The sequence below is a fragment of the Anguilla anguilla genome, chromosome 3 (genome assembly GCF_013347855.1).
Source record: "Anguilla anguilla isolate fAngAng1 chromosome 3, fAngAng1.pri, whole genome shotgun sequence".
In the NCBI taxonomy this organism is placed as follows: Eukaryota; Metazoa; Chordata; class Actinopteri; order Anguilliformes; family Anguillidae; genus Anguilla; species Anguilla anguilla.
In genome coordinates, this window is record NC_049203.1 from 29,208,859 (window position 1) to 29,230,970 (window position 22,112).

Here is a 22,112-nt window from a genome sequence, read left to right on the forward strand (position 1 = left end):
TATCAATGATATTGTTCTATTCGCTTCTGTTTTGCTCCAGAAAACGATGTCAGCTAGGTCTATCAGCAAACATATGGTTTAGCTATGTTCAGAAGTCCTCAATAATAATAGTATTTTCCAAGAAATTACGAAATATCCTTGAACACGTTTCGTTAGGTGCATCGTATTTGTCTGCTAACAGAGTGATTGCGTAAGTGAATGCTATGCTAAGAATATTTTCTGTTACGCTGACCTATAAAACGCTATTCCAAAAGCAGAATTAGACATGTTATACATCGTTAGAAAGCTTATACTCTCGCCTACCGAATAAATGAATTGTAAATCAAGTCAGACTGTACTAAAAAGGACGAGGACGCCGTAAACAACAGGTGTGGTGTTACGCACAGCTATTTTGGAAGATACCCAGGCGTCACAGATGCGCCTATATTTCCCAAACAGATTGTCCAAGACAATATATGACCACGCAGTCTCAAAAGGGACATCTCTACACGTAAAACCAACAGTAAGGTTTTATATTTATTCAATATTTAGTCCCAGATATTGACTGTAGAATGACATGGTATCATTTTTAAAAACTTTTTCTCGTTTATTTCGTTATTCAGTGAGCAGCGTTTTCACTGCTGTATAGGCATATCTTAGTGCTATTGTCGGGTTTATCTTGCTGCTATGACGGAATACGTTTTTTTAGTGGTGAAAGAATATTTTTATTAATGCCAGGATAGACAATATTGTCCATTATGTCAAGGGTGGGGGGTGTTTTTTAGATGAGACTGCAGGGAGGGGGTGCGTGTTAAATGAACGACCGGAGCGACAATGGTGGGGCTGCGAAACTCCGTTTTCGGCATAGTTGTCATGTATCGTCTACTAATGAAACTGAAACAACGCGTTTCTGTTTTCATCTCACACGTTGGTTGCAGTAGCACCGAATGTTTGACTTTAGTAATCTAGGCACGCGGGCGTGCCCACCACTAGGGGCAATGCGCTAAGAGGTTAATTATATTTTCTTATTTTATTCCTACTACATGATCTCAAAGAGTAAGACTTTATCTTGCGAGCTTCCCTGTCCATAAGAATTTGGTGGTGAAAATAACTATAATGCCCTCTGACGCGTGACTAGATGACACACTCGCTCGCAATAATGCATTAGCTATTGACACAGCCTCATTATTTCTTATTATATATTCTCAGTAAGTTAAATGAATTGTATAGTCTTATTTTATTTCTACTACATGATCTCAAAGAGTAAGACATTATCTAGCGGAGCTAATGAGTGAATCAAGTGTAACGTTAGATAAAATTAAATTGACTGGATGAAATACGTGAAAAAAACTACAATGCGCTTTCGTGCAGGTTACCCGCGCTAACTGTTGGTTGATTCACTTCTCCAACAGCAATCCTTCTCTCATGTTATCACGACAAAGCTAGATAACATGGCTTAAAACTATCCACGTTAGAAGTGTTTTATCGGCATTTATTTACTGTCTGGTTAGCTTGCTACGATGACGCGTGACTAGATGACACACTAGCTTGCAATAACGCATTGGCTACTGACACAGCATCATATAGTAGCCAATATCATTATCTCAGATAAAAAAACAAATGTGTGATGCATTCAATCACCATTTTATTTTGGCTGGTTATTTATTTGAGAATACAGCGATGTCCTCTGGAAATGTAGATCCTACGCTGCTTATGTGTTCACTGCCACTTCATAAAGGCTTGCTAGCCAGCTAGTTTGCTAAAGTGAACCAAATATGTTAGCTAGCTTGCTCGCTTGATAATGAGGATTGATAAACATAGTGGTCGTATAAACCCATTTAATTAAAAACTTTCACTAAATATACACACCTTTATTGCGGCAATCGAATCTGTGCAGACAAGTCTTGCAGTGGAGAATATTGGATGAGGCACGAGTGTTACGTCTTATTACAGAAGTAGCGCGTCAGCTGCTGCAGTTCACACTTGTATTAGAGCTCCCTCTACTGAATAATTCTAGTAAATAGCAATTACAACGTTCGAACAGACAAGTACAGATAAATAATCAATGTTTTTTTTGTTTATTATACTTACTTAAAAATCGGGACACATCGGCTGCATAACTGCCGATCCCGATGTCGTCAAAAAAGTCAATTAATGGCCGATATATCGGCCAAACCGATATATCGGTCGGGCTCTACTTACAAACACTAAAAGTGTGTCTCCACGAAATAACAGAAAATGCAGCAGGACAGAAGGGTACACAAGTTGCGACCTAGGGAGCTCTAATTCTACGGGCTTGCTGATAATTTTGTCAATCAAGGCTTGCTGGATTGCTGTAAAATCCGTGAGTACATACACTGGCCATATTTCAGCTTCGTTTCTGATGCATTTATACTTACGCCACCGCACCCTTTGTCACAGCCACTGTTTTACATAGCTATATAGCAAAGCGAAAGTGCTAAACGGGACACGCTCATCAGACTGTATATATTCACACAAGGATAGCCATGATCCACAACCGTTTCTTAAAGGGCCATTTCGCATTTCTCACTTTCTCATAGCAAGAAGTTACTCACACATACAAGACATACACTGTTGATAACTCATTCATTCAAACTGGCAAAATCTAGGCCTGCCATTAAAAGTATTGATATCAAAATGACACCAAGTTACTGTACTACAAACAATATAGGCTATCTTGCCTCACCAAAATTAAATAAGCTGTAATCCAAAGCAATGCTACTCAATGTTTCCTAAATTGTTTCAAGCAACCTCTTTGAATTTGAGCTCCCTAGGTCGCAACTTGTGTACCCTTCTGTCCTTCCTGTTTTGTGTTATTTTTTTCAAGATGCACTTTTAGTGTTTCTAAGGTTTATAAGGCATTTTGATATGTTTAGCTGTAGGTAGGACTACTCTTCACTGTTTTCCTTAGCTAGATCACTGACCTTACGTAAGAATTCAAGGAGAACAGGAACACTTGATAGTGGAGAATAGCAACACAGACATATTTCCCAGCAATCTTTGCATATGAGAAAATAACAGTAGTACGAGAGAAATGAGGACAAATGATGAAATTGAGTAGTTGAAACAATATGTTTTTAGCAGAATGGGCATGTAGGTGATGTTTGACATGATCACAGACTATAGTGCAAAAAAAATATAGTGACCAGGAGCAAGAAGAGTTTCCTTATTGAATGGTATATAGACTAACAGTAAGTAGGCCTGTTTATAATATCCTCAACAACACTTCCAAGAATACATAAGGAGCTTTTAACCCTCTGGGATCGAGAGCTCCGCCGGCGGAGCTCGACAAGATGAAATTTACTTTCGTTTTTATTTGGATGATTAACTTCACGTGCTGTTATCATACAGACGCAACAAAAACATTGACAGAAACCTTAGAATCGCGACTTTCCAATGCGCCCATTGGCAAATAATGAATTGTTTTAAGTGTTCTAAATTTGATTAATTAGATCATGTATGCTTCGTTAAACTTTACTCATTACTATGTGAATTTCGCTCAGCAGGAAGTCCGCCCAAATCACATTCACATGTTAACAACATTATAATTACTCTCCATAGAAGGAGACTAAAGGAGGGGCGATGCGAGATCCATGTGAGAAATGCCAAGTCTGCGAAAGCGGGATAGAATGTCAACGTGTCACCTAATTCACTTCTTTTGAGGTGAACATTTTGTTTAATTTTGGAAAATGGTCCGTCCGGAAGCCGACACTGATGAAGAGCGGTGTCATTTCGAACAGCGAACTGATCCAGCTGAGGATCAACTTCATGCGTAAGTATATTTCTTATGATCATATTGGTAAATATGTGTACTGTATTGCAACGTATCTGTGTGTTTGTAGGAATATCCAGCAATATGCGCGTTTGTAAATTCCCACACTACGAACGATTCGAACTATTGCATCTCAAAATTATAGGCTAGGCTCTCTGCGTCTGGTTGTGTTAGAAGTATCAGGTAGACTGTATGTTTTTCGATCATATTGGTAATAAATAGCCCGTGGCGTGGCTAAAATTCTAAAACTGATGTCCTCGCACAATCGATATTAGCATACTGTAAGTAAATTCGGGAAATAGCAATATAATAACCACTTAGCTAAACAGACCTAGCCTACTTCAGATTGAGGCACTCATCTCTTCAGGCTGCACCTCTCCCCACCCCTCCCTAGCCTATAGTTTAGCTCACTGTACCTAGTTAGGATAATATGATTATGTTAGTGTATCTGGCAGGATTGTTTTTGTCTGATTAGGTGTGATTAGATGTGATTCCAGTGCTAGTTTGTACTTGGTAGGATTCTTGCTTGCTGAACAAGCTTACTCTACAGGGTTGGAGTCCTGATCGATGTGGTCACTTCTGGCACTACGATCCTTACTTCACTCTAGTGTTTCTTTTGCACCTCTACATCATGAACCAATGCACTTGTTGTACGTCGCTCTGGATAAGAGCGTCTGCTAAATGCCTATAATGTAATGTAATGTAATGTTATTGATGAGTTGCGTGTAGTTGAGCTGGAATATCAATGTTTATTTAGTTTAGCTAATGTTGTTTCGTTGATAGCTTGCATTATTTGTAAATGTGTGCTGTATTACATTCTCTGTGTGTTTGTAGGAATATTCACTAATATGCGCGCTTGTAAATTCCCACACTACGAACGATTCTAACCATTGCTTCTCAAAATTATAGGCTACCTCTCTGCGTCTGGTTGTGTTTGTTTGGTTCTTTGTTTGTATATGATGTAACCATGTCACATTTCCTAAGTTTTGTTTTCATTAGTTAGTGGTGTGCCCCTTTTTTGTAAAGCACATTTAATTTTCACCTGTTGAAGGAAATGTGCTATATAAATAAAGTTTGATTTGATGTCACATTTCCTAACAATTTTGTTTTTATCATATTTACAGAGATGCTGATCAGGAAACACGGCCTAGTTCACCACTAGCTAAGAGGCCACGCAAGCGTTGCAAGAGTACACCAGTCTCATCTCATCTTCCATGCGTATAGTTTGCTTCAATAAAGGTTCTGAAAATCAAAAGATGTCTTTGTTTCTGTCTTCTAAATGGCTCACTGAGTCTTTGTCTTAGTGGTGGGGAGGCATGCGGCCAGGTGTGAATAGCCTACTTAGCTGGCAGGTCGTCCTACCCAATGCATATTCATTACAGAAAGGCCATTTGCCCTCCCTCCCTCCCACCTGAAGTTGAAAAATAGTAGTCACAACACTAACTTTTAGCAATGTATTTTATATTTCTCATTGGATTTGCTAAAATATTTTGTCATCTTTTGATACCCAAGACCTTGATGAACACATTTCAGTGACCAAAAGTCTTATTCACAATTGTTCAGTGTGCTTTATTACAACATACCTGTGCATGTTCAAAACTACTGTTTACAGTTTGTGTGTTTTTAGAGCAGTTTACAATCCACACATGATTATGACCTACTTACTGCTGGAGTACTACTTACTCCATATTATTGTAGCTGAGTCTGTGCTGAAAACAAAGATATGAAACACTTTGGAATCACTGTATATAAAGTTGATGAAATTTACACAAATGTCAGAGCATCGCACAATCACCAGTGTGCCTCATTTTACCCTTAGACCCCAGAGGGTTAAAACAGGTCCATATCCATAAATGCTAAATGCAAGATGAACATAGTAAAACAGTAGCCATCAGACTAACAATAAATGGGCCTGTTCATGACACTATCAAAAACAATTCCAAGCAGACATAAGGTGCTTATAGCAGGTCCATATCCATATTTGTTAAAGGTGAAAACAGTAAAATACTATCCAGACTAACAATAAGTAGGCCTGTTTGAATCATCATAAAACAGATCTGTAGTCTTTGCATTTTCACTAAGATAGCATTACATGCCTCAATCAGGTGATTTACTATAGAACTACCATACATATCAGACTTCTGTCATTTTGAGCCTGTTTGAGTCAGTGAGAGAAATTACACTGCCTTGATTTTGCTATTTCAACATAGTTTGGCTCATAAGTGGTAAGGGCAATCCTGAGACACTCATACAACTTCGCATTGGTCATGGAACAACGTGCCCTTGTTTTGATGGCATTCATATGAGAAAAGCTAGACTCACAAGTATAAGTAGATCCAAACATAGTCAGTATTAGCAAGGCCACTTTCCTTATTGTGGGGTACTGATATTGGCTAGCATGGTTAGACCAAAAGTCCACTGCACCCTCAGACTGCAAGTGCTGTTTTAAAGCAAAGGAGGACTGCACATCAACCAATTCCATCTGAAAGATGCTCTCATCAATAAAAGACATTACCTCTTTTGCTTTTACACAGAAGTCAGGTTTGATGGAAAACGGGTCACAAGCAAACTGCAATACCTCAATGGGAATGCTGAAGCCTTGGAATCTCTCAGTAAAGTTCTCAGTCAATTTTGTCATGAAGTCTGTCATGACGGGCATTGTGTGTGTCCCAGGTGCTGTGCTCATGAATGCACGGAATTGCGGGAAGTGCAGCAATTTTGTTGCCATTAGGTCTGTAGTGAAAATAGTTAGCTTTGTCTTGAAGGCACAAAGCCACTCAACCAAATCAGCGATAGACTTTTCCCGCCCCTGCACTTCGAGATTCAAAGTGTTCAAGTGTCCAAAAATGTCACATAGAAGTAGACTTCTGCCATAAACCGTCCATCCAACATGTGCTCCAAGAGGTTGGTTGCCTGTTTGTGTTTACACGTGCGAAAAAAAGACACAATCTCCTGGCAGAGTTCACAGAAACGGTCCAGAACCTTTCCTTTGCTGAGCAATCTGACATTGTTATGGACGAGTAAATCAGTGTGTTCGGCAAACGTGTCAGCAAGCAGCTGACGGAAAAGGCGATGTTGTAGGCTGGAGGTTGAACGAATGAAATTCACAATGTTCATGACAGTGTCCATGGTGTTTTTCAGATCACCACTGAGCTTTGCACACAGCACAGACTGATGAATGATGCAGTGTAAAAACTGCATATGTGGGGCTATGGCTGATAGCCTCGCCACCAGCCATTGCACTCTACCAATCATAGCTGGAGCGCCATCAGTAACCAACAGGCAAACGTTTTGTAAATCCAGTTCACGCTCGTTAAAAAACGAGACAATCTTTTGAAAAATCACTTCACCTGTAGTGTGTCCCTCCAACGGAATAAGCCCCAGAAGTTCTTCCCAAAAGCGCACTCCATCGTAAAATCTGACATAGATGCATAGCTGGGCCATGTCAGTACAATCAGTTGATTCATCCACAGCGATAGAGATAACCTCTGCTTTTCGAAGGTTTTCCAAAAGCTTTCTTGAGACATCCTTTGCAAGTAGTTCCACTCTGCGAAGAGCTGATGTGTCCGACAGAGGTACTTTTTTAATGGATGAAGTGACGCTTTCCTTAACTTTTTCGTCAACAACCACTTCATCAATGACAGCAAGCATGCATCTTTAACAGTTTCAGCCTCGGTAAAAGCCTCTTCTGTCTGGTTACTGTCCAGGCTACACACAGGGATGCTATCGTGGCTCTCTCTTGTTCCGTGCAAAAGCGACCAAGGGCCACTTGACTCCGTTGAAAAGATGCTAGCAGTCCCTGTACTTTCCTTCTCCGTTCCTCCGAGCCCTCAGGAAAACTGGCAGAAAACGAGCCATGAGTTGACTTGTAGTGCCACTTCACGTTGAATTATTTTATCACAGCAATGCATTCGTTGCACAATAAACACACCGGTTTATTACTTGTTGCAGCTGGCAAAGTAAATAAATACTTGTCAGTCTATTTGCTCTGGAATTGGCGATTTTCACTGTCAACTTTACATCTTTTTGGCTTAGAAAGAGACATTTTGAAGCTTGTTGTTAGCTAACATGAGTTTCTCTGTGGCCCACCAGCCCAGAATGCAACCATGAGGCTTGACTGAGCGAATGGCAGGTGCGGAGCAGGTGTAATCCTGTTGCAGACAATCACAGCACATAGGTGCTTTAAAAAAACGTAACCAATAATCCCATATTGGTTCAGATCATACAATCTATGGTTCAGATGTCTAAAAGTAGCTCAGAGATATGTAGCCTACCATAGTTTTATTTATCATATCACACACATGCCAGCGGTAAAACATATACTGACATTGTTTTTTCTTGGCTTTTAAAAGTAATCGTGATTCTGTTGTAGAATACAGTAATACGTTTAGTTTGGGAAGTGGGCAGTGGCAATGATTGGGGGCTTGGGGTGGATGGGTAGGAGGAGGTTCTACTGAAAAAGAATAGAATTTAAAAAACTGAAAAAATGAACGTGAACTAGTTCATTTTTTGGGACTGTGAACTTAGTTCAAAATTCAAAATTGTGAACTATGAACGTGAACTAATTCATTTTAATCTGTATGAACTGAACTTTGAGCTTGCTCTTGCACAACACTGCCCCACATTACAACAGAGGCTAGCACTGGCTACGACCTGATACTTATTCAAAGAAGCTATATTTAAAATATAGCTATTTTAACACCTACTTCGCCCCACGTTTTCATTCTTAGAAGACTTTAGTCACATTTATTGGTGAAATGAAAACTAAAAAAAGTTTAATTTGGCTCAGCTAACACGTAATACTATCCTCTGGCTACAAATTGTTCTTTAAGGTATCAGATACAACTCTACGAGTTTAAATAAGCATTTCCAATGTATTCTCTATTGATGTTCATGGCCAACTAATTCTTATTAATATTAATAATATATTGTGAAATAATGTTCCAGCTAACGTTAGCTAGGTAACGTAAACACATTTGCAACTATATCTGAAATAGGTGAAATATCGCTACCAACCTGTACCTAGTTATGTAGGGAAAAATGTCCTTGTTATCCTCCAGTGGTTATTTTTTCAGTATTTTTGCGATTTTTTTTGTGCCAGCAAATAAGTCAGAGGTGGCCTAGCACTAGCTTTTGGTTGCTAAGGGGACCTGTATCGACCACCCCATATAAATTAATGGAACTTGACAGAAATTTGCTAGCATACAGTATAAGTGTCCTGTCTTGCGTATTCGGTGTTAATATGAGAAAGGGTGGTCGCTATCGGCACGTCCAGGAATACGTACATATTCACAGTTGTAACCCAAGTTGCAGGACACAAAATAGTCGTTAGGAAAGCAGTTTGAAATTATGAAGCAACGTCTGCGCCGTTGGGTTTAGTGGGTCGCGATGAGATAATTCCGAGCGTGTTGCTTGTCTTAAAGTTGATATGGTAAATACGGCTGTATTAATATAACTAAATGTATGAAGTTGGTTTTTCACATTTACACAGTTTATTATGTGTACTTTTACAGGACTTACATTTTAATAGGTAACGATGTCCAGTTCTCTCTAATAAATTACTAAATAAAGTAAATACACTAGCGGTTCAGGTGGTCGATACACGTCCCGCCCCTCGGGTGGTCGATAATGTGCGCTATCTCTAACGTTACTTTCGCTAGAGAGGGGCTCAAGGTTCTTACCTATGCCCCGAAATTTTGAAGGGAAAGAAATGCCTTCTAGTTCTAAAATATGTAATGTTAGTGGTGGCCACTGCAATATTTTAATGTTCTTACTGGTTGCGTGATCAAATATTTGTGATGTGAGAGAATTATCTAACGTTACTTATTCTCAAATGTAACCTTATTTGACAAGTACACAGGCAGGTGTAGTGGAGGCCAGTGGAGCAGGAGAGCAGAGTGAAGCAGGAGAGAGGGCAGAAAGATACGAGCGGAGAGGAGAGTGGAGGAGGACAGGAGAGAGGAGAGAAAATGAAGACTAAGCACATACTATCAGGCTGGGACCCTAATTGGGTAGACAAGACAAGGTTCCACCCATGGCTCTCAACCAGGCTGCAAACTTTGCCACTGAGGCTAATATACAGTGCCCTCTGTAAGTAGTGGGTCAAAGAGGCATTGTGTATGAATAAATAGATGTCAATAAATATGTTCTAATGTTTGTTTTGCAGTCAAGTGTGATTTTATTTCATATTTTTAAATGACCTATTGATATTCACTCCGACGCCAGCGGCACGTGCACACCACCCAGGTACAACAAAACCCTTTCCCCTGCTGCTGAAAAAAATCCTAAAGGAAACACTGTTAGGTCCAGCCATATACTAGGTTTTAACCTGGTCTTGTTTTCATAACAATTGCTACCAGTAGTGGTGTAGAATACCCCACCGCCAAATTCTATGTACATTTGGTGGGCGGCATGTCTTAATGCCAACCCTTGGTTGTAATATATCCATGGGTGCAATAAAGCAACTGGAACAAAATTGGTCTGCAGCAAAACAAGGTTTGTTTTCATTTTGTCATATTTTCTTTATTTAAAATACAAAATGAATTAGTCGTCATTATTATTTCAAAAAGGTTTGTCACCTTATTGTCTTCATCATCGTAATCACAAAACAAGGCGTTGACGAAAAATTGTGTCATAATATTAGTTGACAAAACAATCCTGGTATGGACTGAGGGGGCATCATTTGGAGACAGATTCCATTTGTAAAGTGACTAATAATATCATCAAGGTTCATTGATAGTACCCGAGTGCATAGAGGACTGGAATGGAGGCCATCGAGGATTCACGCTTTCCAGAACAGATTTAAATTATCGATAAAAGCCTGATTTTGCTCATTCTGGACCTCCAAATCAATCTCACCAACAGTAATTTGTCCTTAAAAAACAAATGAGTCTGTCCTAACATTCCTAATGAGATGCTAAGAAGTACAAAATAACTCGTTCATTGCCAAATGTTTTACTCTAGTGTTGACTACTTAAGTGGTCAACACGCAGTGGGGCACAACTGAAAGAACTGAAATGCAGGGAAGGATCAGGTGTATGGTTGCATGCGATTAACATAGGGTTGCTCTCACCTTTGTTGCCACTGGGGGTCATGGTGGTGTTGCGGATATCTGGAGTGAGCGTGGTTTTGTCACTTTGAAGTGGGGGGTCGGTGCTCAGTTTAGGGGGTGATGGAAGGAAGATTCGGGGCCTCACTACCGAGTAGAAAGAAGAAAGAGAAATGTGACTGCTGTTTCGCTATGCTTATTCCCTCTGAAACAAAGAACAGAAAAAAACAGTTAAACACGGAAATGCATACATTTCTCCACCCACAATAAGGCCAATTGTTTAAAAAGTACAAGGCTTTCTAATTGTTTTTCTGACAGTGTCTACCTCACCTGATATCACCTTTGCCATTGCGGTGCCATCACATTACTATGTGCCTCGCCGATGTAGGGCTGTTACCTATCTGAGTACCCCACATGACTGGGACCTTGCCTCTGTACGGCTGTTACCTATCTGAGTACCCCACATGACTGGGACCTTGCCTATGCAGGGCCGGTACCTATCTGAGTACCCCACATGACTGGGACCTTGCCTATGTAGGGCCAGTACCTATCTGAGTACCCCACATGACTGGGACCTTGCCTCTGTACGGCTGTTACCTATCTGAGTACCCCACATGACTGAGACCTTGCCTATGCAGGGCCGGTACCTATCTGAGTACCCCACATGACTGGGACCTTGCCTATGTAGGGCCAGTACCTATCTGAGTACCCCACATGACTGGGACCTTGCCTCGGTAGGGCCGGTACCTATCTGAGTACCCCACATGACTGGGACCTTGCCTATGTAGGGCCAGTACCTATCTGAGTACCCCACATGACTGGGACCTTGCCTCGGTAGGGCCGGTACCTATCTGAGTACCCCGCATGACTGGGACCTTGCCTCGGTAGGGCCGGTACCTATCTGAGTACCCCGCATGACTGGGACCTTGCCTCTGTAGGGCCGGTACCTATCTGAGTACCCCGCATGACTGGGACCTTGCCTCTGTAGGGCCGGTACCTATCTGAGTACCCCACATGACTGGGACCTTGCCTATGCAGGGCCGGTACCTATCTGAGTACCCCACATGACTGGGACCTTGCCTATGTAGGGCCAGTACCTATCCGAGTACCCCGCATGACTGGGACCTTGCCTCTGTAGGGCCGGTACCTATCGGAGTACCCAACATGATTGGGACCTTGCCTATGCAGGGCCGGTACCTATCTGAGTACCCCACATGACTGGGACCTTGCCTATGTAGGGCCAGTACCTATCTGAGTACCCCACATGACTGGGACCTTGCCTCGGTAGGGCCGGTACCTATCGGAGTACCCCACATGACTGGGACCTTGCCTCGGTAGGGCCGGTACCTATCTGAGTACCCCGCATGACTGGGACCTTGCCTATGTAGGGCCAGTACCTATCTGAGTACCCCGCATGACTGGGACCTTGCCTATGTAGGGCCAGTACCTATCTGAGTACCCCGCATGACTGGGACCTTGCCTATGTAGGGCTGTTACCAATCTGTGTACCACTTTGTCTGTGTGGGGGTCTTACCTGTCTGTGGCCCTCGCCTGGCAGGCCCCTCACTTATCTGTGGCAGGCAGCCCAGCAGCTCCAGCTTCATGGCGATGCGCTGCTGCCAGTGTGTGGGGCTCACGCGCAAAAACCTCGCCTCAATCGGTGGGATGAAGTTATTACGCACTTCCTGCAGATAATTAGTGTTGCCTTGGAAAACCTGGTGGAAAGATGCATGATAAATAAGAAATTATCTGAAAGTAAAGATACATTTATTTATAAATTATAAACATTTATAATATAAATATGTATTGAACAAACAAGATTAAATCACAGAGTCAGTTCATTAAAGTTACAATCTCGAAGATTTCCGTTTCGTTCTCTTTGGCGGTACCAATGGCGAAAAGCAGTAATTGCAGGTGTGTTTTTGGACCTCACTTCCCAGAGATCCAACCGGATCCAACCAGTGTCGCCTGTGTGACGTCAGTCAGTTGGCTCCTGGGCCACGCCAACTATAACACTTAGTATTTACTGAATAAAAAATGGTTGTTATAAAAGTAACATTATGCACATTACTCATTCATTGTCTAACATTAGGCTAACTTAAGCTGTCTTTACACTGCCGAGCCGGGTTAAAATGCTGTAGCAGACCTGGGGTAGAATTAGTGATGATCAATTTCCACAAACGTTCTTTATCCACCTTTTGCCTGGTATGAACATCTTTACACTACAGAGAAGAATCCATTGGATTCGCTGTGGCTCGTGCAATTATGTATCTCCTGCACAATAAACATTGTCTTTCTCGTGAATGATTGTTGTGTGATATTTTTGAAACCCTGCCTTGCAAAATGTTACCCCTGGTGTTTCTGGTTTTGCTAGCTAAACTGTTTGAGAATAAAGCTGAGCTGGGTGTTAAATTAGCAATCAGAACAAGAAGAATAAAAAATAAAAAAAAAAGGAGATTTTGTCAAAAAAGGGCATCAAGGCTGAAGGAACATAGGAGGAAGCATAATAAAATAATAACAACGCTAATCCATACTGCCATATTTTTTTTATTTAGTTTTCTCCGGCTTGACATCTTTACACTGAAATCAGACCGGCTCTGCTCCACCTATACCCCAGGTTAATGCTCTGTTTAAAGACAGCATTATTCTGATCATTATAATATATTGATGAACTTGATGGCAATGTAAATAACGGTAACGTTAAGGCCAGTTCAGAACAATGATTCACAACGAGACAAAAAGGTTTTAGAATGTTGCAGAGAAAAATGCAGCGATGTGAACTGGTTAGTTGCAGAGCGTCTGAAGCCTTTGCCTGGGGTTTCAAAAGACCCACCTTGTCAAATTGCCAAGTGCAGTTAGAACATTTACAATCAGACGTTTTGGAATTTTGCAAGTGGCATCCAGTCTCTTTGCGAATCTTTGATCGGAACTGACCTTTAGTTAGCTACATTGCAACGTTGCAACAAGGTAGCATTGCATTCGAGAGACGTTTTGCAAGGTCGGTACCAGTCGGTAGCGTAAGCTAGCGTTTTTTCTAATTGTTAGCTGACATTCGATTGTGTTAATTACATTAGCTAGCTAGCTAACACAACGTTACCTGATATGAGAGATGGCTACTGTGCGCAACTGTGTCTAAACTAATGTTGCCTTTCTTGACATGGTCCGGTAGTTAGCGTTAGCTGTGCAAATAGCTAGGCTATGTAATTTAGTAACGTTATACTGTCATCAACTGTAATACGAAATCTACATCAACAAATAATATGACCTCTCATGTTACAAAAAAAACCTTTTAGGGTTCCATAACCTCCCCTTTCTCTGTTATTGTAATGCTAGCAGACACCGGAAAAAACAGTACGCCACTCACACACAAGTGAGTTGAAGAGCGAGCCTGTTGCGTTAGCTCCGTCTACCCTCTCTGGTGGACCAACCACTGATGGGTGATGGAAAACGCGTCACTAACTATGCGCCGTTTGTGATTTTATCCCGGGAATGTCGCCACAGACATCCAGTTCTTTAATCATAAATAATAATAATAATAATAATAATAATAATAATATAAATTAATATAATAATTGGCACAATCACCATTGTGTTACCTAAGTCGGCGAAAGATAGTGACTTAACAGACATTTATTTTAATGAAAATCTTCGAGATTATTACTTTAAAATGAGTTCTATGTTTCCAGTTCTGGACATAAATGTTGCATTTTTCATGTGTGACAGCTGCAGACAAAAGCTAGACTGTAATTAAATGTAAGATTTTCCCAAGAAGAATGAACTGTCCACCCAGGCACATTCTTCACATGAGCTCTCAACCCCAGTTCAAAATGAGTAACTGCTTGTCAGAAACTCAGAAATGACATCACAACTCCGGCCACTTTCCTACATGGGAATTGAAGATTTACCTCTGTAGAGAGACATAAGACGTCAGAACTAATTCCTCAGTTAAGACAAGTGAAACCATGAAGCACGGCCAACTAAGGCAGCTATGTGGCTGACTACTTATAATGAGGAATTCCAGCATCAGGAACTCTTGACAAAGGGCAATAAAAGATTTGTAATCAGCATTTCAATACCATACGATTAAACTCATCATTCAAACACCGCAGGATTACATTCTGAATTCCAACACCACAGGATTACATTCAATATTCCAAGACCACAGGATTACATTCAGAATTTCAACATCATAGGATTACATTCAGAATTCCAATACCACAGGGTTACACTCAGCATTCCAGCACTACAATTTAACACAGCAGGAGCTGAGCAAACCAACACTGCTAGACTTAAATATACCAACACAACCAAGCTTTATCATTCAACAAGAGGGCCTAACATTCCAATAAAGAAGGCCTTTCCATTCCAAAACCACAGGATTATTCCAATACTGGGATATTAGAGGACCTGAATATTCCAGTTAAAGATAGGCCTGAACACAATGTTTCCTGTCCCCAGTAGGGAACATCTGCTTTTAGAAGTGCAGTTTCAGTAATCTGGGGTGGACATAACCTAAACCATAATAAGAGTAAGATTACATCACCACTGATGTATTTTTTGCATGTTTTGACTTTTCACAGCAAGGCAGCTGTGATGACACAGTAAACTGTAAAGTACTGCACTGTTGCAGTGTGAGTGTGCCATCTCAATTATTTAATTCAATAATTCATATTTCCCAGCTTGTACAAGAATTATCTCATCATTCCTGTGAATGTAGCCACGGGAAACATCATCAACATAACCCAAAGTGACAGAACCAGGGCCCTTTTGGTCCATGAGAATAAATGAAACAAGAAAGTTAAAAACATCCTATTAAATGACTCAATTAAAGGAGGCATGACACACATTTCTGAAAAGTAGGCCATACTGTACAGATTCATTCCTTCCTCTGAGTTCAAAATTGTCAAAAGAGTGCTTAGAATGTATTATATTAGGTTATCATTTTTTCCTATAAGGTCTGTGTGCTTATGTGGCAGGTTAGCCCAACAAACTTTTAGTGATGCCCAGGGTTTTTGTAATGTTCCTGATTGATTGATTTTCATTTCTGAGCCTTTTGACGGCCAGCTTAATTTGCATCAACACTGCTGTCTTCCTCATGTTGTCACACCCCAACAACAATCTCCAAAGGCAATTGCAAAGTCTAGAATCAAGACTAGACATCAACAGCTCTCTTCTGCATTCACTAAGGACACCTGCCTAACAAAACACATCTGTGAAGCCAATTCAACAAATACTTGTAGTACCCTAAAATGGGGGGACTATGTACAAAAGGTTCTATAATTTCAAAATGGTTCATCTGATATGTATGAAAATATCCTCAAATTAGGGCTGACAGTCTGCACTTCCAACCTCATGGTCATTGTATCCTTTCAAACTCAAAGTGCTAGAGTACAGAACCAAAATAACAAAAATTGTGTCACTGTCCAATGAATTATGGTGCTCACTGTATATGCATTACTATTATCACTTGCTCATAACAAACACAGTAAAAAAAAGAAATGATCTGATGAAAAACATGCTTTCAACATACAAAAATGCCAAGTTACTCACACAGACAAAGCACTGTCTATGAGTAATTAATTGAAACTTGTAATCTAGGCCTGCTGGTGAATATCTACAGAATGGATATTTCTCCAGAAGGGAGAAATAAATACACAAAAAATAGACATATTGAATCTTACAAACTTATCCACACATTTGCCCCATTAATGTACTGTATGCTTGTACACGCAAGGCCAAGTTACTTGAAATAATTTAGGAAGTACTGGGTAGCATTGCATTGGAATACAGCTTGTTTAATTTGTGTGAGCTAAGATAGCCAATATGGTTTTGTGCAACTTGGCATAACTTTGATAGATAGTGCTTTGTATTTGTGAGAAACTTGGCATTTTTGTACATTGAAAACGTGTTTTCATCAGATTGCATATACAGTAGGGGAAGATGTCCCTATTTGTATTTGTATCTGTACTTCTTGAACCAACAAAATTATTTTTATTTATATTTGGATAAAACCACAAGTATGCGTGTCGTAAACTGGAAGTGGGTAGGGTTTAACACGGAAGCTGTATAAAATGACAAAAATCCCCAATTTTTACCATTATAATCGCTTACACTGCTATTGTTGAGATACTGAAATATTAAAGTCATAGTTTTACAATCACATCAATAATAATACAGCTTTCTAAAGCTGTATTTAACAATGACCTTAACATATAACAGACTTTTTTTAAACATTGAGGTAAACAAAAAAGTAAACAAAGACAGACAAAAATCAAGTTTCAAACAGACAAAATGGTTTTCACGCAGTTGTGATATAGCTGCTCTATTCAGTTTATTCAAAGTCTCACTTTCAAAGAAAACCTGAAAATATGTTGGTGGCCTTATCTACACAGAGTTCTAATTTGTATAACAACAGCGTTCAACGTCATCACATGATTGCAGTGAATGAATCTTGAGCGATTATATGTGCGAAATTAATTTTGATAGTGCTTGATTAGGGACATTTGTATCAAAGCACCATTGAATAGCGTGCAGGAGTAAATAAGTAGGCATCTGTTGTCTATTGTCTGGCAAATTTTTTAAATGAAGTTATTTTAACCACTTCATGCAATCTCCGTAGTGGTCGGCATGCCAGGGTGCCCTGATTGCTCAACTCAGACATTCGTTGCTCCTGCAACCAAACTATGAGTTGTTCTAGTTTCATTAGTAGACAACACACAACAACTATGCCGAATACGTTTCACAGCGCCACCATTGTTGCTCCGGCCATTTAACAACACCACCTCCCTGTAGTCTCATCTGCAACTACACCCCCCACGCACGACACAATGGACAATAGTGTCTATCAGGGTATTCATACAAAACATGCTTTCACCACAAAAAAAATCATATTTCGTCATAGCAACAAGATGAAACCGACAATAGCCCTAAGATATGCTAATACGGCAGTGAAAACACTGCTCACTAAATAACGAAATAAACAAGACAAATTTTTCTAAAATTATACATGTCATTCTACAGTCAATATCTGAGACTAAATATGGAATAAATATTCAACCTTACCATTGGTTTTAGGCAAAGAGATGTCAAATATTATCTTGGACAATCCGTTTGTGAAATATACGCTCATTTGTAATGCCTGGGTGCCTTCCAAAATAGCTGTGCGCAATACCATACCTGCTGTTTACAGTGTTGTCGCCCTTTGTAGTACAATCTTGCTTGATTGACAATGAATCTATGCAACAGGTGACAGAATAAGCTTTCTAACAATGTATAACATGTTTAATTTTACTTTTGTAATAACGTTTTATAGCTAAGCGTATCTGAAAGTTTTGTCTCACTATCGCCTTCACACAATGAGTTTCGTCATTTCTTGGAAAATACGATTATTCTTGAGAACTTCTGAGCATGGCTAATAGGGGTGTGCAGAGACGTCATTATCTGTATCTGTATCTGTGTCCATTCAACCAACAAAATTATCTGTATCTGTATTCGGATAGAATACCGGAAGTCACGTTAAATCAGGCAAATGTTGTATTTTCTAACTTAATATTCATTGGCAATGCAATGGCATATGATTAATTATGAAATATATTTCCACATCCTCATACTGTACTTTTCATCTCTCTCTGTCTTTTTTTTATTTTAAACTAAACTAAGTTTTATGAACTGTCTGAACCCCAGCACCCCCCCCCCCCCCCCCTTTAACTGGGGTGCATTGAACAATCATAAACAGAAAAAAATGTTTTATAAATCGAAAGATTCTGTTTTGCATGCAAAATAGAAACTATATACAGTAAAGATATATAGAAACATATGCTTCAGTTGAAGGGAATAATCTTAAATTGCAATGATGCTGCGTTGAGTTTCTTGATGTGTTAATGTTACTGTAGTTCGCTAGGGAAACATGAATTACTACTTTACAACAGTAATTACATATAACAGTAATAGCCTACATGAACTTTTTTTGCCTGTTTTATTTTTAATTATTTATTTTTTCCCCTACTGAACTATGTTTGGATAGACTGCAAAACCATCTGATGTCCTCATATTTTCCCTGTTACCATGAATGGATTTCGTGCTCATAATAGCCAAGACCTATGACTGATACATACAGCATGTTACATCTTAAACGGATGAATATTAACTGAAATACAAGGTAAAACGTCGGTTTTTTCAATATTTCGACTGGGTTTTTTAATGGAGGAAAATAACACATACAGCTAAAAGCTTGATTTTTATGTATAGGTTGCGGGGGGTTGAAAGAAATAATGTGTAGTAAATGAAACGACTAGTTAGTGAAATCTAAGTCCTATGCTCCAAACAGAATGGGCATTTTTTATCTAGTGGCCATCCACAATGATATGAACCGATTTGAAGAAACATAATGGCTGACGCATAGAACTTAATCATTAAACGTTTTGCAGCGCAGTGTCTCTCTCTCTCTCTCTCTCTCTCCCCTCTCCCCTCTCCCCTCTCTCAGATTTGGCATGTGTGCAAAGGGGTTAAGAACAAATTTTTAGGAACGTTTTTGAAGGAGGAGGATATAGCGTTTACGGAATTAGTAATTTAAATTTTTAAGTCCCCAAAGCCCCATAGCGTCACTCTGGCCTATCTAGTGTTAAGGTAAACTCTCACTCGCTGTCTCTCTGCAGGTGTGTGTGCATGTCTAATTGAGAAACTTCTGAGTGAATCGCATCAAAGAGGTAAGAAATAAAAATATCTGAATCCAAATAATATTGGGTAAATTCGGGAGTAGAAAACATTCGGGAAGGCATTATTTGAGTGTGTCCAAAATGGCATTTGTATTTGGCACCATTCAGAACATACACAAGCTGTTCTGCCAGGTCTACCACAAGAAACACTTACAGTGAGGTCCATAATTTTTGGAAGAAGGACATCATTTGCTTGTGGCCCTGTACTCACAATTTTAGATTTGTAATCAAATAATTCCCATGTGATTATAGTGCAGGCTTTTCAGCTTTTATAAAAGGTTAATTTTTTTATACATTTTGGTTTCACCATGTAGAAATTACAGCACTTTTTGTTTCATTTATTTTTTTTATTTTTTTTTTTTTTTATACATACCCCCCTCCCATTTTCAGGTACCATAACATTTGGGACAAATGGCTTTACATATGTTTCCGATTGAACACACCTGAAGGCAGGTGTGTTCAATTGCTTTCTTCGTGCAGGTATAGGAGATCTTTCAGTATCTAGTCTTGATTCCAGGCTTTTGATAGTCTGTGGAGTCCATTATTGTCACTTGTCAACATTAGGATCAGAGTTGTGCCAGTGAAAGTCAAGGAAGCAATTACGAGGCTGAGAAATACACGAAAAAAAACAGTCAGAGTTATAGGCCAAACTTTAGGCTTAACAAAGTAAACTATTAAGAATGTCATTAAGAAGAAAGAGAGCGCTGGTGAGCTCAGTAATCACAAAGGGCCTGGTAGGCCAAGGAAGATCTCTACAGTTGAGGATCGAAGAGTTCTCACCATAATGAAGAAAGACCCCTAAAACACCTGTCCAACAGAACAGAAACACTCTTGAGCATACACGCATGTGTTGGTTACTATGGTCCACAGAAGAATTCATGAACAGAACTACAGAGTCTACACTGCAAGATGCAAACCATACTGTAAGTTAGCTACAGAAATAGAATGGCCAGGTTACAGTTTGCTAAAAAAAAAAGTACCTAAAAGAGCCCGCAGGGTTCTGAAAAAGCACAGATGAGATCAAGATTTACTTTACTTACTCAGAATGATGGCAAGAGCAAATGTGTGAAGGCCAAAAGGAACTGCAGCCCCCCGACCAAAAAGCAGCCCCCCTCACCTGTGAAACATGGTGGAGGGGGTGTCATAGTTTTGACATGTATGGCTGCCACAAGTAGTCTTCCAAGATTATGTAACTGCTGACAGCAGCAGCAGAATGAACTCTGAAGTGTACAGAAGCATCTTATCTGCTCAAGCAAAGTTCAAGCAAATGCCTCAAAACTCATTTGACACTAGACTGTGGTTCCAAACATACTGCCAAAGCAAAAAAGTTTTTCAAAAGCCAAAAACTGAAAAATTCTTGGCTGACCATGCATCTGATCTGAACCCAACTGAACACGTGTTTCATATGCTGAAGAGAAAACTTAAGGCACCTAGCCCCTCAAACAAGAGGAGCTCAAGATGGCTGCAGTACAGGCCTGGCAGAGAATCATCAGAGAAGATACACAGCACCTGGCGATGAGTATGGGTCACAGACTTTAAGCAGTCATTGCATACAAAGGATATGTTATATGTCCCAAACATTATGGTGCCCTGAAATAGGGGGATATGTATAAAAAGTGCTGTAATTTCTACATGGTGAAACCAAAGTATATAAAAATACCATTTTTGTTGAAATTGTTGAAAATCAAGTGAAAAATATGTCTTTGTCCCAAACATTATGGAGCTCACTGTATATTCTCTCATGTTATAATTTTGTGTAGGTAAGTCTGCTAAGGAAGGTAATGTATGTGGTCTGGCACACTTAAACCATGGTAACAGCCAACCCAGTACCTTGTCCCTGTCGATGTCCGGTTCCCTGAAAGGTTTCCAGTTCTGGCCGTCCTGGCTGTACAGAATGCGGTATACAGACACATAGAAGGGGAATTCCATGAGGGTGGAGCCAGTGGTGGTGATTCCTGGGTGGATACAGAGAAATGAGAACTACAGAATCTACGCCATGGCAATCAAGGGGCCTTTTTTCCATGCTGCAATATAATGTGTGTGTAAGCACACATATATAGAGGCCCCTTTTATTGGTCTGTCCCCCCACACTTTCCTCATCACTCCCTTGTTCCCTCCATTCCCTTCCCGTTTAACCCTCTTCTCACATTCCTCTGTATATCCTCACTCTTCTCCTTCCTACACACCTGTGATCCTCATCTCCCTCTTCAGGTCCACCTGGAGCCACTGATGCTGGTCACTGTGGGCAGCAGCCCAGGGGAGCCCTGCCTTCTTCAGCCTGGCTCCTGGAGGCCCCCACACGCTGGGTTGGCCAATCGCATCACTCCATTCCCATACAGAGGAGGCAGAGATCTGGGACTCCCGGACCACACCTGCCTTCAACCCCAGAGTGCCATAGCAGCCTGCAAAGAGAGCAGGAGACTGTGAGATTAGATAAAAACAGAGAGCAAAGGCATACCTATTACACAAGCATATGTGTGTTTCATGATGGTCAATAGAGAGCTCATGTTATTAAGAGACTGAAGCCAAAAGAATTAGCAAGCAGTGTGTTTCTGTGGTAGCAGTGTGTGGCACGGCC

General features: G+C 40.2%; 1 protein-coding gene across 3 annotated transcripts in view; it reads right to left on the reverse strand.

Moving 5' to 3' along the window:
- The window catches only part of dcbld2 (discoidin, CUB and LCCL domain containing 2), a 93,324-nt gene that overhangs the window by 20,761 nt on the left and 50,451 nt on the right, over positions 1-22,112 (reverse strand). For all 3 annotated transcript variants that reach the window (XM_035409250.1, XM_035409251.1, XM_035409252.1), the window contains exons 8-11: positions 21,721-21,936; positions 21,365-21,489; positions 12,355-12,535; positions 10,845-10,967 (exon numbers count right to left, since the gene is read on the reverse strand). In XM_035409250.1, the coding sequence (XP_035265141.1) occupies positions 10,845-10,967; positions 12,355-12,535; positions 21,365-21,489; positions 21,721-21,936 (645 nt within the window). The remainder of the gene's footprint in view (positions 1-10,844; positions 10,968-12,354; positions 12,536-21,364; positions 21,490-21,720; positions 21,937-22,112) is intronic.